The sequence below is a fragment of the Micropterus dolomieu genome, linkage group LG04, assembly GCF_021292245.1.
Source record: "Micropterus dolomieu isolate WLL.071019.BEF.003 ecotype Adirondacks linkage group LG04, ASM2129224v1, whole genome shotgun sequence".
Lineage (NCBI taxonomy): Eukaryota > Metazoa > Chordata > Actinopteri > Centrarchiformes > Centrarchidae > Micropterus > Micropterus dolomieu.
This window is the reverse complement of record NC_060153.1, coordinates 14,970,247-14,986,240: the sequence shown is the minus strand read 5'-3', so window position 1 is coordinate 14,986,240 and position 15,994 is coordinate 14,970,247. Positions and strand designations below refer to the sequence as shown.

General features: G+C 40.4%; 1 protein-coding gene across 6 annotated transcripts in view; it reads left to right on the top strand.

The window, feature by feature from the left end:
* Positions 1–813: 813 nt before the first annotated feature.
* The window catches only part of kdm4c (lysine (K)-specific demethylase 4C), a 30,420-nt gene continuing 15,239 nt past the window's right edge, over positions 814–15,994 (top strand). For 2 of the 6 annotated variants that reach the window (XM_046047097.1, XM_046047095.1), the window contains exons 1-12: positions 814–1,208; positions 2,883–3,049; positions 3,409–3,584; positions 4,165–4,279; positions 5,621–5,814; positions 10,170–10,219; positions 11,075–11,178; positions 11,472–11,609; positions 11,769–11,962; positions 12,395–12,624; positions 12,828–14,836; positions 14,948–15,059. In XM_046047097.1, coding sequence (XP_045903053.1) covers positions 2,906–3,049; positions 3,409–3,584; positions 4,165–4,279; positions 5,621–5,814; positions 10,170–10,219; positions 11,075–11,178; positions 11,472–11,609; positions 11,769–11,962; positions 12,395–12,624; positions 12,828–14,836; positions 14,948–15,059 — 3,466 coding nt within the window. In that variant the 5' untranslated portion in view covers positions 814–1,208; positions 2,883–2,905. Of the gene's footprint in view, positions 1,209–1,835; positions 1,940–2,882; positions 3,050–3,408; positions 3,585–4,164; positions 4,280–5,620; positions 5,815–10,169; positions 10,220–11,074; positions 11,179–11,471; positions 11,610–11,768; positions 11,963–12,394; positions 12,625–12,827; positions 14,837–14,947; positions 15,060–15,994 lie in introns of those variants that run through there. The other 4 variants (XM_046047096.1, XM_046047092.1, XM_046047094.1 and 1 more) reach the window with 3 other exon arrangements.

Sequence of the window (15,994 nt, the reverse complement as noted above, 5' to 3'; positions counted from 1 at the left end):
ATTATATGACCAGCACCTGTATAGGTAATTACACACTAGAGCTGACAAAAATGACCTGTGAAGTTCCCACAGGTGACCGACAGACAGAGTGAGCGAGCAAGCTTCCATACCAGACAAACTGTGTCATGTATTGTTGGACTTCATCAATAGACCTTTTGATATCTCACAGTAGGAGAAGCACAGGTGCAAATAATACGCTTAATGATGGCTGAATTCCATTTAGCTGCTTCAGTTTCAGGGTCGCTGGGATTTTTCATGCTGACTCACTGACACACTGTCAGGACTTACTGGGGCTCTTGAATAAAACAGTCATTAACACCTGGGCTTTTCCTACTGTGATGAGTCAAAATGTCTTCAGGCCTGCAGGTTTTAAATTTGCACATTTAGATTTGCAGATATGCTATTTTGCCAATAATATATTAAATAATTTAATGTTTTGGGGGGGGGGGTTGCTTAGTTTTATCAAAACAATACATTTTAAATGTGGTCTTCCTGATGAACTAGAGCTAAGATGCTGGAGCAGGATAAACACCAGAAACGTTTTACATACAGGCAACCCAGAAGTAGTTCAAATTAATACTCATAACTGATCTTTAAAGCATTAGAAAGTTCTTTATAACTTAATAAAATTAGTTACAATGTAGAAAATGTAACTTTTTAGAAAGTAGTAACATAATTTGTTTGTTAATTAATCATAGCTTTTGTTAGTCAATATGCATTGTGCTTTAAAGAACAATTATGTATAATTTGTTTTAGCTTATCAAATGCATATTGAACTCCAAAATATAGCTGAGTCAAGTTTAAGTTTATTTTAACATTTAAACTAAAAAAACAATTAAACTAAAAAAATATGCAAAATATTTGTTTTCTTCATAAAACTGTAACAAAAAAGTGTATGTGTGCAATAAAACATGCTGGAGAAGGAATCCTGTGCATTTTGCACCAACCGCGTTCCAGTTTATCCACTCGCCGGCTGTTTTCGCAGATCTCACAGTGCACGGATAAGTCCAGCACACTATTGTCTGCCTCTCAAGGCGGTCGTGCATGTTAGCATGCACACACACAGTTGAGCCGGAGGAGAGCCGGTTTGGAACACGGCCCTTAATCAAGGCACGAAGCAGCAGCAGCCAGAGCAGCTGTCATGTGAATCAGCTGGACGAACAAGGAAGAGGATAAACAACAACACGAACCCGTCATTTGAAATCAAGGTAAATTACTGTGTACTTTCGTGGAAACGACATGTGATGTACCAGCGAAAATTGTTCATGCTTGCTAGCATTGTACCAGTTTATCAGAAAGCGGTGTGCATTTCGTGACTCCTGTGCAGAATTAGCCAAGCTATCAACAGCTAACCGTTAGCTTTGCAAACCAAAGAAGTTGCCACGCTCTCATTCCAATGGTCATCTCGCACGGTGTGCTTTGTCATTGTTTGTCTATTGCTAAACTTGTACGACGCCGACAAATGATGTATACATTAACGTTACATAAATATCAATCTTAATCACACAAAGTCATACAGCGAAGTAGCTACGGGCCTATCTGCAGCCACCTTGCGAGGGGCATTTAAACCCCACTGACTCGTAGATTAAGAAGTTAGCTAATGTGGTAGCTAGGTTAGCTTAATAGTTAACGTTATATATGCTTTCCATTTCCTAACTGCCCAACCACACTATCCCCAAGTACTTTGGAGTCAGCACGCATGAACACACATCACATTTTAGTACCCACTAAGTGTACCATCTAAATATAAGTTAGCTAGTCAGCTGAGCTAGCGTGCTACGCTATTTGTCAGCCATTACTTTGCATCATAACATAACGTAGGCTAGTCGGCTAGTTAGCTGGCTTGGCAGACAACAAAGATAAAGCCACACACGCTCATGCAGTAATACAAGCGAATCTACAATTCAGCCGAGGCACATTTGACCTAGGAGTTTAACAGGTTTGTTTTAATAAATAATACGACAAATATACTCGATTAAGGTCACCCACGGTTTGAATTGATTGTTTTAATATTTGAATGAACAAAGAGTCAGGTTGTAAACACATTGTGTCTAAACACTGTAACATATTTTTATTAAACTTGTTTCAGCCTGCAATTGCCTGTTACATAATCGGGACGCACGCCATTGTAATGGGATTTTCAGTGTTGCAAGTATAAAGAAATATTAGGTTGAGAATCCCAATAGCTTCACTCGGGGAGGCATGACCCTTTGTCTGAATGCACAGTAAAGTCAGAGTTGGGAGTGGGATGGGTGGATGGGACAAAATTTTTGAGAAGGGGTTGTTGGCATCAGCAGGGATCAAATCGACATTTGTTGAATCTCTACCTCCATCTGGTGGTCACCAACACACAAACCAACTGCCTCCAACTCCAGCTACCCACCTGTAATTTACATCTAGTGGGTATAGATTTTGTAATGGCCAATATAAAATGTGTTTTGGACGAAATAAAGACACTTCCTCTATAAATTAATAAACACTTACATTAGTATGATTGTGTAATAGCATGAATCAACAAATCACTGCAGCAGACGCAAAAAAAGTTAAATAACTGATTAAATGTAGGTAGTTTAAAACGGACCTAATTTTTTAAACTGGTTTTCTCATTAACTTTGCTTTAATTCTGCCATATATCACCCCAAAGAAGACAATATTAACATAATATGAACACACTTGATAAATTAATCACCATAAAGTTTAAAACACAAACAAATGTTGCTTAATTTAAGTACTTTTCAGAATAGACTGTTTACACTTATAAAGTAATCATTAATTTACCTAACCCAATATCTGTCACCAAAACAAATTTCAATGCCAATTCTAAAATGTAAGTTTTAAGCACATTTTTGTAATTTTTTCTCCCTCTTTGTTGTCGTTTTCAGGTTATATCTGGTGAGGCAGCAGGATGGCGGGAGCAGAGGTGTTCACCCCTGCAAACCCCACCTGCAAGATTATGACCTTCAGGCCCACCATGGAAGAGTTCAATGACTTCAACCAGTACCTGGCTTATATGGAGTCTCAGGGTGCACACCGTGCTGGCCTGGCTAAGGTAGGTAGTGATTTCAGTCTCAACTTGGACAAAGTTTTCACCTCCAACAAAAGTAGCTTCTCTAGCTCTGTGAAATTTGAGAACTATGTAATGGATCAGAGTGAAGAACTTCGTTATGACCATTAAGTTTCCTCTCTTGAGGGCCTACAGATTGATGACTGTTGCAAAGTGTAATTATATGCCAGAAGTCAGAGAAAAGAAAGACAAAGAAAAGCAAAGAAGACATTCAGACATATCAAAATAAGCAATTAATCGGCTAGTGGCCCTTCAGCAGTTAAATGACAATCTATTTGTACAAGGTCATTCTCTTCTTGTTTTATGTTCAACAGCAATCATTTCCTCCTCTGTTTGTCCCTCAGGTGATTCCTCCTAAAGGCTGGAAGCCTCGTCGTACCTATGACGACATAGATGATCTGATGATTGATGCTCCCATCCAGCAGATGGTGGCTGGCCAGTCGGGGCTCTTCACTCAATACAACATCCAGAAGAAGCCTCTTAGTGTGCAGGAGTTCAGGCGATTAGCTAATAGTGACATGTGAGTATTATGGAGTATTTCATTGTTTTCAGTGCCTTATTGGTTATATTACAGAGGTGCTTACATTCACACAAACATTACATTCTGGAGCTGCCACAGTAAAAATCTTACTTTTTTCATTCACAAGGTATGTGGTATATTATTATTTACAAATATATTTTAGAATACAAAATAATCTCTAGAAGATGATTTGGTTACTTGGCAAACTGGCTGATAGAAATAGAGAGATACTTACCATTACATCACTATATGTGCGGGTGTGTGTTGTCGATTTATCATCCTGGATACAGTATATTGTATTTTACTGCTAACCTTACATGTAATCTTATATAAACAAAAGAAAAAGTGAGAAATTGAAGAAGGGCAAAGAAATGAACAGCAGTTAAGACCATAGTTAATGTGTTAATTTGCAGAGCTACAGTTTTCTAAATCCCTCATTTGATTGAACCTGGAGTTGGATGAGTGGTTTAAGTTTAAGGTTATAACATGTACCTGATGTGTATTATGTGCTAAGGTTTTCATTGTGAGGTTACAGATGGCCATTTTGTTGTACCAAATGTAACGTCTTTCTCCTCCACAGGTACTGTACACCTCGCTACCTGAATTATGAGGATCTTGAGAGGAAATATTGGAAGAACCTCACTTTTGTCTCACCCATATATGGTGCTGATGTCAGTGGCAGCCTTTATGATGAGGTGGATGGCTTTTCTTCCTCTTTTATGTGGTTTCTCTCAGTTTGCATTCCCCTATTTCACCTGTTATTCAATCTCCATATATTTAGTTTCTAGTTAAGCCTTCACTCAATTCTTTACAGGTTGATCCAAGTCTGAACTGATATTTTTTTAAATGTTCCTTTTATAATGTAGGGCTACATTAAAATCAGTAAAGCAATGTAGATGTTTTGATAGGGAAATTAATTGAATGTGTCCTTCACTGCAGCCTTTCTTTGTTTGTTAAATGTTTTATAGTGTTCTCTGTAGTTGCTGCAAAGTAGGGCTGCACTTAATGATTATATTTTGATCTATTAATCCAACAAATAATATATTCAAAATAAATATAAAAATTGTATGTCCTTAATATAGTTACACATAAAGCACATTAGATTAACTATAATAATGGCATGTTTTAAAACATGTCCTAATGTAGTAGTAGTAATAATAGTAAACCCTATTTGTCAGATGTCGGATCAGCAAAATACTGGGCCTCAAATTCAAAAGGATTGCTGTGACAGAGATTAATTTAATCACTGTATGTTAACCCTTTCCCTAAACTGGAGAGTCAGTATTTTTACTTAAGTACTTTACATAAAACTTAAAATGATTATGAAATTGATTTGTTTCATCACTAGAGTTATAATGCAGCATGCACTCAAATGTGGCCCTTAAAGTAAACCGTAACTATAAAATATCAAATCGTTACCTGACACATGGTATAGCGTTATGTTTCCAATAACAGCAGTGGTGCAGAAATCACTTTTAATATGGGGTTGATGAAGAAACATTTTGAAAATACATTTTATTTGACTACTACTAACAGAAACATGTTCCTCATGTTGATAACCCTAATAAATCATGCTTGTGTGGAGGGGGAAATGTAAACAGGATTTGCGGCGGTCTTGCTTCCGTTGCCGACTTGCCAGGAAGCCTGAACAATCTTTCTTCATCCACAGCTTGAACATAATAGACTACTGCTGAAGACTAAGCTGAAATCTAGTTTTCAGTCCTAAGCAACATTTCCTAACAGTAGCACATTAGGGGCATGGTATTCTTGACATTTGTAACTTAAATGAGGTTTTCACCCGAGTGGCATTGCTTGCATCGATCACTGGCTCCCACTATCACAGTGTGGATGTTATTAATTGAAACTACTGACTTAGGGTACATTTGACAGTTGGCCCACCTGGAACACGGTGAGTTACTTTATAAAGCTGATGCTGATTTGATTTAAAAACGCCATACTGGAACTGGGACACCAGTCTGTAGGATCAACGTGGGGCATCCCAAAACCTAATCTAACTTCTGTTTCTAATGTCTTAGGATGTGGAGGAGTGGAACATTGGCCACCTGAACTCCATCTTGGATGTTATTGAGGAGGACTGTGGTGTTTCTATCCAGGGGGTTAATACTCCATATCTCTACTTTGGCATGTGGAAGACCACCTTCTCCTGGCACACTGAAGATATGGACCTGTACAGCATCAACTACCTGCACTTTGGAGAGCCCAAGTCCTGGTTAGTGTGGGACAGATTTAGGTGCAGGGGGTAGATGTGTGTATATAAAAAAATATAAATAAAAAAAAGGAACAATTGTGCAACATAATGCAATCCAATACACCAACACCACAATATACAGACTGAAACATTATCACTATGTCACAAAATCAACAGTATTATAGTGTTTCCCCTAGGTTGGAGTTGTAGCAGCGGAGGTGAAGCAATTTTTTTATGCGCGTATAGGGATGCAACAAATACAGATTTTGTCAGTACGATTATAGTCAGAGGAATAATCACAGATACATGATATCACAATTATGTTAATTTCACTAGTAATGACTTAAGTTGATTTTTAATATTTAAATATAGCCGCTAGCGGCAATGATCGGGATCCAAGCAAGTCATGAAAAACGCAACATTTGACATTTTCAGAGGAGAAGAACAGACGCAGATGACTTAAGACATTAAAGTGATGAAAGAATTTGGTCTTTAATGTAATTGCAGAAACGCAAACTTGATTTTTTTCATCATCACCTTAAAATCGGAGAGTGTCATTATATGTTGACTACTGGGTGAAATGTTCAACCCACCTGCGACATTTTGTGTTTCCAAGATTTTAAGTTTAAGCTGCACACTTTTAAGCAGATAAAAATAAGTCTAAAATGTACTATGATCTGACCACCCCCTCTTACAGACTGAGCTACTGGTGAGAGTCTGTTACCCCACACCGTCTCACATGTGGAGGTAGTGACGTCACATGTGCCTGCCACGGATATTTTTGTCACTTAAAACTTAAAACGCTGTCAAGATATTTGTGAGAAAATTCTGCTGGTTTTGTGTGTGTTGTTAATTATTTTGGTGGCATTTGATCTAAAACTGATTTAAAAAGAAAATATAGTTCATACTGTACAAGTTATGACAAGATACTGAATATCACTGCAGACTCACAGTTTGACCGATCTGAAAACCCTTTGAAACACTTGATATCGGCCATCTGGAGAACGACTCTGTCAAGTTTGGTAGCGTTTGAAGAAAGACTTGTGGAGATATAGATGTCAATTGAATTAGCATATTCTGAAAAATATAGAGTGACTGACTTCTGAATTGACCATAGGTTGCAGTGAGGCAAACATTTGTCACAAATCAGTGGATGTGCTCAAAAAGTTTCAGCTCTCTAGGATGATTTTCTTAGATTTTTTGAAGTTAGTAATGAGAATTGTCTAGAAATCCACATTTCTTGTAGTAAGCCATGCCCACTTTGCGCAGTCAAATTTTATACTTCAACTGAGTAGTGACCCGAGATTGTACAAACCGAATTTCGTATGAATCCATCCAGCGAATTACGAGAGATAAACATTTTTGCAAGTGTAGCACCCCTGAGTGGAAAAATCCCAGGACTGCTCAGCGAAGCTCGGGCCAAGCATCTGAGAAGACGCGTCAACAAAAATCTATGAAAATATAACAGATTGACGTATCAAAATTCTTTTAACTTTTGATCAGCGACGTCCATGGATGATCCTGCCAAAGTTTCAGGTCGATTGGCGAAACCGTCTGGGATGAGTTCGCAAAAATAGGTTTTAGAGAAAAGTGATAAAAAGTCGTATAATTTGACATTTTTAGAGCAGAAGACCATTGGAGCAAAGCTGCAGATGAATCCAGAGATTAAAATAATGAAAGAAGTTCGACTCTAAACAAAGCCGTTTTTGAGATAATTGCAAAAACGCAAAGTTGATTGTTATAACACCACCATGAGGTCTATGAGGGAGAAAAAGAAGAAAGGCAGAAGAAGAATCAGAACCAATAGGGCTCCAGCAGCTTCGCTACTTGGATCCCTAATTACATTAACATGTATATTTCTATAATATGTAAGTATTATTAATATAAGATGAATATTAAATTAATTTATCCCCCAGGGGAAATTTTTATTAAGGAGGGTAATAAACTAAACTATCATCTTACTTAACTCTCATCCATGAAAATGATTTTGAGAAATTAAGATAAGAAAAGATAAGAAAACCTTTTTGTCCTACAGTGGGGAAATTGCGGTAAGATGCATGAGACATGCATGAGACATCTCTCACGCATTGTTATTAATACCTGAAATGCAGTTAATTGATATAGTCCTGATGTTATGTTAGTGTTTTACACCTGGCAACATTTTCTCAGCACAGACAGGAGGAGGCAGGATGTAACGTTAAATGTTCAGTGACTGAAGGTCTTGAGAGGACTACGCCATTTGCACTGCGCGGAAGCAGTTTTGTCCCTCTACCGCAGTTTAGCCAGTGTACAGTAGTAGCCTCCATGTCTCTGATAAGCACGGCACTTTAAGGTGGTGCACTGCTTGTGCAAGTTTTTTTTTTTTCATTTTGTGCAAGTTGCAACAGTTTTGTTTTGTGCAACAGAAACACTCGGTGTAGCGGAGCCTTTACAATTAATTAACTGTGACGTTTTAAAGCGCAGTTAATAGTGAAATCGCTGCATCTCTATGCATGTAGTTTGTCTGAATATAAAATCCCAACACAACATCTCTCAGCAGTATTGCTCTTGTGTCCATGAGCATGCGATGCACATTAGAATAGCTTAAAATTTCAGTGTTTTCCTATAGTTTTATGTGAGCTTTAGATGAATGTTTTGGTGGTGGTCGTGGTTGTCATGGAGAGGTTTGAGTGTCCTCTCCCAAGAAAATTTTACATTTTCCAATGAGAAATATAAATAATAAAATGTAATTTCACATTATATTGGGCCATTATTTTCACCATATCGCTGAACAAATACTTGGTCTTCTTGGTCTTGAGAAGCTGACACACTGTCACCGACACAGTACATTTACTGTCAGAATGTTTTCACTTTCTGAATATGATTTTGGCAGGTCTAAAGGAAAGAATTGCTGGATTTTCTCTGCAAAAAGGAAAATAAACTCTGTTGTTATTTGCGATATAGACTGGGACCAGCATCAGTAAAGAGTGTAAAGTATAAAGTGACTGCACACTGTAATTTATTGTACTCTAATTCACTTTTACTACTTTAAGTTACTCATTAAGCGAGACATAAGAACAGTGAAGATGAGGCTGAAATGAACTGCCCAGATGGCAGATTTTCAGGTATAGATACATTACATACTATAGCACACAGTAACATGATCAAATGACTGACACAATATGTATTGCACAGGTGTAAAAGTGTGGTGCACATTCTTTTAATAGAAGTGGAGCTGGGTTTTAAGGAGGTTGGGGTTAAAATGATGAAGCTAAAAGAAGGTGAAGAATTCGGGTAGATCAAAATAGAGTTTGCTTTTTATTTCTTTGTCAGCTTGGCTTGCTCCATTTCTCTCTCCCTCTTGCCCTGGAGGGAGTTCTGCTCATTAGAGCAGTGAGCCCTGCAACCCCACGGGGATCAGTGTCACAGCCAGACAGTGACACACACATACACAAAAACACACACACACACACTCTCACAAAGAGCAGCCTAATGTGCCAAGTACCGACAGACATGCATACATACCCTTTTCATCATCTCTCTCTCACACACACACACACACACACACACACACACACACACACACACACACACACACACACTCTGACAGTCTTTCATCTCGCTGCTATTTTGACATCTCGTCCCTGGAGGGGAGCAGCTTAAAGATGCACCTCTCTACCCTCTTCTCAATCCCCTCCAACTCCCCATGTCACCTCTACCTGAGTTTGCCTTTCCCTCTCACCCTGTCTCTCAGTGCTCTGTTAAGCTGACAGGTGATATGATGATAGAAATGACACGGACCTTAGGGCCAATGGTGCTAGTCAAATGGAATTCCTGGTCAAACCTTAAGGGAATTCTGTCACGCTCCCAAGATTTTCTCCCCGGGAACTTTAGGAATAGTTTAAATTTAGATTGCGTCAACAGTGTGGCATGTGAAAATGCAGAAAAACGTCAGAATAAGATGTTCTAAACTCTTGAGTCAACAGCAAGCAGGGGCGTTTATTATGTCACTATCAGCGACCTGAGCTCCATATTTTGCAATACAGTATGACAAAGACCAAATACATTGGGTTTGTAAATTTTGAGGGGTCCGCATTTGCCCAGAGTGTTGTTTTTTTTTTGTTTTTTTTTTACAGTAAATGTTCTTTTACAATAAGGAATAGCAGCATTTTATGTGTTAATAGTGCGTTGCTGGGAAATGTTAATCAGCCTTCTTGCAATTATTCATTTATCCACCACTTGATGGCAGTCTTGAAATTGTAAAGACTGCTCATGTCTGCAACCTTCAGTGTATGCTACAGTGTAGGCATAATGAACAAACAATACATGCTCAGAATTTCCTATACACGGTCAAATATAATCCTGTCTGCTCTGTATCTATCGGTTGTCTCTAACAGGTATGCCATCCCCCCTGAGCATGGGAAGAGACTGGAGCGTCTGGCTACAGGTAAGAGTAATTTATATTCTCTTTGTATTCTCCATAGAAATGGAGGTAGGAGAGCTAATTAATTATTAAATAATGATAGCAGCATACAGAAGCAGGTCTGCATTAAACAACAAAGTACAACACATAAATTAAACTCGGCAATGAGAGGGCACTGGAGGTAATGGCAAAGCTACAGATGCTACATGCTAATGAACTCAAAGATGCAAGAACTGCTTCTCGTAGAGATGTAAACTGCTGCTTAATGTATTGACAAACCACTTTAGGGAAATCCACACTTTAAGGCATTAGTAGACTAAATAAACTGTAATGGCAAAAAGTTGCAGTTGTGTTGTGCAAGCATTTCAAGTGAAGAAGCAGGATCTAAATTCATGCCTACATAGTTAATGTAATGTAAAATTGGGCTATTAGGTCTAAGCGTGCAATGCTGATTACTTCACTGCATAAATGAAAAGCAAAAAAAGAGAGCTTAACTACGTATATCACAGTAGAGTTACGTGCAGCCTTCCAGTTAACAATCCAATTTGTTTAATTGACAGAAAATGAACTGTTGACCATTGATAGATTGTTGAAGTAATTTATCGGGTAAAAATACTAAAAATAAAAGTGTTTCCTGCTTACATACTCTTAAATGAGTGAAGTATGATTGTGAATTTAATTTGTTTACCAGATACCATAGCACATAATTGAAAATGGTAGAAAATATTCCAACCAGAAAAAGTAAAACCACCACTCACTTAGCTTTTTAGTCACGCTTTTTATTCATGTACTGTATGCTTTTTTTGGTCTTTGGCTGGCTTGTTAATGGGGGGGGTGTGTGTGTGTGTGTGTGTGTGCGTGGGCGTGCATTTTTGTCAGGTTTCTTTCCCAACAGTTTCAAGGGGTGTGAGGCTTTTCTTCGTCACAAGATGACTCTAATCTCCCCTTCCATACTGAAGAAGTATGGCATTCCCTTTGATAAGGTAGGCTCTCAGCCCCTTTGGAAAATTACTCTCAGCCCTCTTCTACTTGCAGTTCATACTCCCTTTATTTATCAACGCCCTGAAAACAGCTTTACTTGCCACTAAAAATGAGCAGGGCTCATTTTGACTGATTGCAGAAATCTGCAGTGGCTTATTTTAATTCAATTTTATTTATTTTTATTTTACTTGCCAATTTTTTGAAGACCCAAAGGACAGTTCAGGGTTTGCCACTCGTCTCTTTTAAACCAATCTCTCCCCCTGTGTCTTTCTCCCTCCCCATCACAAATTGTCAGATTACTCAGGAAGCTGGAGAGTTCATGATCACCTTCCCTTATGGCTACCATGCTGGCTTTAATCATGGCTTCAACTGTGCGGAGTCCACAAACTTTGCCACTGTGCGCTGGATAGACTATGGAAAAGTGGCCACACAGGTAACATCCACTTCAATTTTCCTTAAAACTGTGTACCAATTCATGTATTTGGAAAGGCTGACAAAGAAGTGTCTCAGTGAATACAATTAATTCCAGGTAAAATGAACACAATTGGTTGTAATTTAGGCTTACAAATGAAAACCTCTTCCTTTCCTCTAGTGCACATGTAGCAGGGACATGGTAAAGATATCCATGGAACCCTTTGTGAAACGTTTCCAGCCTGACCGGTACCCTAACTGGATGCTGGGCAAAGATTCTGCACCTATTGACCACACACTTGCCACTCCCAGTACAACACCGGAGCTGCAGAGCTGGTTGCAGAGACGGCGCAAGACCAAAACTACTAATAAAGGGTACAGTACTGTTCATACTCGATGTGTCTTCTCTTTTCTATGCCGTGCTGGTACAGAGAGCGTTGTACTACAGCTGATGGTGCTATTGGGGTTTTAATCTGGAGTAGGAGTGGTGCGAATAGAATACTTTTAATATATACACAGTCCTCATTGTCCTAAAGATACACCAATTAAATAGTAGGAAAGAACATTTACATAGAAAACAGTGACATTTCCTATGCGACATTTGGAGAGGCATTACATTGTGATGATGAACTAAAGTCTTGGTGCCTGTGATGGTGGCCTCGGCGCATTGGCAAGTGACCTATTTGGCAGCTGCAAAAGCACAATGCCTTTGTCACACAGATGCCCAGCACTTGCTTTCATTGATTTCCAGTGTTAATCAGGGTGTTTAAAGTTTCAATCTTCTTTGACATGCCTCCCTTCTTGCAGCAGCAGCCACTCCCGTACGCGCTCCAAGCGCCTCAGAACCTCAGAGGAGCCTGTTGGACTGGATGGCAGCTCAGCGTTGAGCAGCAGCAAGAGGAAAGGCCTCGGTGGTCCACCTGGGCCCAAGGCGCGAAGGTCTGGGGCAGGGACAACGCGCAGGGAAGAGGAGAAAGAGAAGAAAAGGGAAGCTGAGTCAAAGCACAACCAGAATCAGAACTCTGTTCAGCTTTCTGGTAAGAGACTGACTGATGGCACTGGAAGGTATTTGACACTTCACTTTGATCTGAAGAGTGCACAGATGGGCCTGGTAGTGTGTGTGTGTGTGTGCACACGGTTGAGGCAGTTTCTCTGTGTGCCTATTTTCTTATTTTTGGAAATCTCTCTCGTTTTCTTGATGGTAGATTTCACATTTCATCCATTCTTTTATCCTCAACAGGTCCTTGCAGACAGATGTGTGTGGTCAAGGTAAATCGTGTTGAGAGTAATAGTTTGGGATTTTCTAATAAGGAGCCATCCCCTAACTCTCACTGCAGCCCCTTCCCCTCCCCTGCTTCACCAGTAAAGAATGACCTAAAGGCAGAGACGGTCACTCAAACGGACCATCAACACTTCTCAGGATCAGGGTTCATGAGTAGGACTCCTGAAGGACTCAGACAACGGCCTGAGGCTACCCAGATGCATCCTGGAAGTAATGAGTCAGTGTGTTGCTCTCCTGAACCAAAAGATCTCTCAACTTCTAAGGACAGCTCTATCATGGTCCCTCCCCCGGAGGCCAACAAACTTAGCTCATTTTCCCACGCAGCAAGTACATCTGCTGAGACTGAGATGAGCTTGTGTGCCCCTGACTCTGGAGCTCAGACATCTAGTTCCTCATGTAGAGAAGAAACTTTAAACCTAACACCAAACGTTGCTAAGGCAGAGAAAATGGACACAGTTGTTGATCCAAAACATATTAATCCACACTCCACTACAGAAGCACTTTATGATCTCAAAACTGAGCCAGTAGAGGGGGATAGCTCCTTCTCCCCATCAGGGCACAATTGCAGTTTAGAAAAAAGCAGCACTGAGGAAAATGTTTTCCCTCCTCTGCTACAGAGGAATGCAGTGGATATGCCACAGCTTACTCTGGAGCCAGCAGATAAGGTTGGAATCTGCCCTTTGCCACCTGTACTGATCCAAGAGATGCCCTCCCTCACCCCGGCTGATGACGGACTAACTGACGTCCCAAAATCTAGATCGTGCAGTCACCAGGTTGCACCTGTGCTTCAACGGGAGACGCCAACTGGCTCTCCTTCCTCACATGGAGCCAAACAGGAAGAGCGAGAAATTGATTTAATGATGTCAAAAGAACTTCTTACTGTAGAATATGCCAACAATTGGCATTTAGATTCTCCAAATAATTTTGAAGGGGCAGCAATGTCTGGTTTAGAAGGAAACACGGCTCATTTAACCGCCAATGCTGTGCACAAAATAACATCTGGTGGTCTCCATGAAATGCTATTAATGCCAGAAATTGCTGCAGAAAAGGATTGTACAAAGCTGGAAAATGTTGCTGCTGGACAGAGTGACACTTCTCCTCGCCAGCTGAGCGCTGCACCTCAAACAGAGCAGCAGTACAGCTTAGCAGAGTTAGCAAGTAAAGATAACTCGAAGGACCCAGCTCAAAGAGACAGTGCGTTCAGTCTGAGCAGTGCTGGTTTTCTTTTGACTGGTACCTCAAACAATAATCCCTCAGCCCTTTCCCCTCCATTATGCAGTCAAAGTGACAGTCACTCAGCATTACAACTCCACCACCACACTACATACTCCCCTTCGAATTGTACTTCCCACAACCCATACACGGAGCCCAAACCTTTCTCCAGCAGCATCTGGAAAAATTTCAATTCCCAGGGTCCCGCAGTACTCATTCAGAGTCTGCACCCAGAACTCCCTTCTGACTTCACCCATGACCCGCTACCTTACACCATGTGGACTGAACCTCAGTGCAAAGAGGTCACAGACCTGGAGGACCCAGAACAAGACCTCCGTGAGTCAGAGAACCGGGAAGAGGAAGGTGCACCTCTAACTTGGGCCCAGCTCGAGCCCACGTCGCTAGTTTCAGTGGGTGCTGAGCCCCTGGGGCTTTGCGGAGATTATGAACTCCACAGAGGGGAAGCGGACCGATCCGAAGCCCTTTCCTTGTGCCGGGAGCTGGGTAGACAAAGGGAGGCAGAGGAGACTCTACACTCAGACACTGCTGTTTCACCTCTCGGGATGGGAGGAGGAGAACAGGATGGGGTGTCTGATATGGAAGAAGGGGGATATGATGGTGAGGAGGCGGATCATCAATGTAGTGCTAAGGGAGAGAGCAGCAGTGAGTCCTCCGATGAGGAAGAAGAGGAGGAAAATGATACAAGTAACTACGAGTGTGATGAATCAGGCCTGGAACCTGGGGAGGTTTGCGCAGTGAGTGCTCTTTTACACACAATCATACACATTAAGTCTTTTGCTCAAGTTTTATACAAATACAGATTATTATGCTCTCTAACGCATTTCAATGATGCCTGTCCCTGCTAGTACCCTGCACTGTCGATGAAGAGGACCACTAAGAGTTGGCGTCACCCACTCAGGAAACCCACTGCAAGGGCTGTACCCACTGCTGTTAAACAACAGGCTGCCAGTGATGATGGTGGGCACACACACATTCACAGTTCATTGAAAGGTATTGTGTTGGTTTAGCATTAAAAATATTATAACTTTCAGACAGGGACATATGCACACACTGCAGCCAAGAGCCATGCTCATTGCAATAAAATCCCAGGGACATTTCCTGGTGTGGTCAGGGCTGTCACCAGGCCAGAAACCATGGTCTTCTGACTTCTGCTGGTTGCATTGCTGTGAACCAGAATACAGTTGCTATAACTCTTCCCTTCTCTTTTTATTTATTTATTTATTTTTGGTTTGCACCCAGTTTTCAGCATTCTTAAAAACCATGACATTGTCTTTGTTAAAAGGTTGTGTAGCTAGAAAGAATATGCTCAGAAGGAAGATAATTGACTTTGTGGTCTAAGTACCATTAACAACAAACTTTTGAGTCTGAAGTAATGTCAGGTAATGTTTGTGTTCTCTCACAGCGCAGCTTTTTATAACCATTGAACCATTCCACTCTGCGGGCCCACACTTCCCCTCCTCATTTTTCACATTTTATGACCCCCTCCAAATGATTCTTCTGACGTCAATGCTCACATAAACCAAACAGATTTAACTCTCAGGCCTACCACAGTAAAATGACCTAGTGATAGACACACTATTTTGTTTCCAGGGGTTTTACAGGGCGGGAGGGAGGGACCTAAATTAACAACTACTAATGCACATATGCACACACAGTCGCATTCATCATCTCTATGGTTGTGAAAAAGGATGAATAATTCAATAGCCATTTTTGTTTATCCCAGAGTAAGAAATGACCATGAAATGACCACGAATGCGAGAAGACTATTTTATGATGACGAGTGCCTAATCATTTGGGGTAATTTTTATAAACAGACAGGTTCCTATTCATTGAAAATGTTTTTCAAGTCACTGGAGGAAATTGTCACTGAGGATGGGTTAGATCTGACTTAG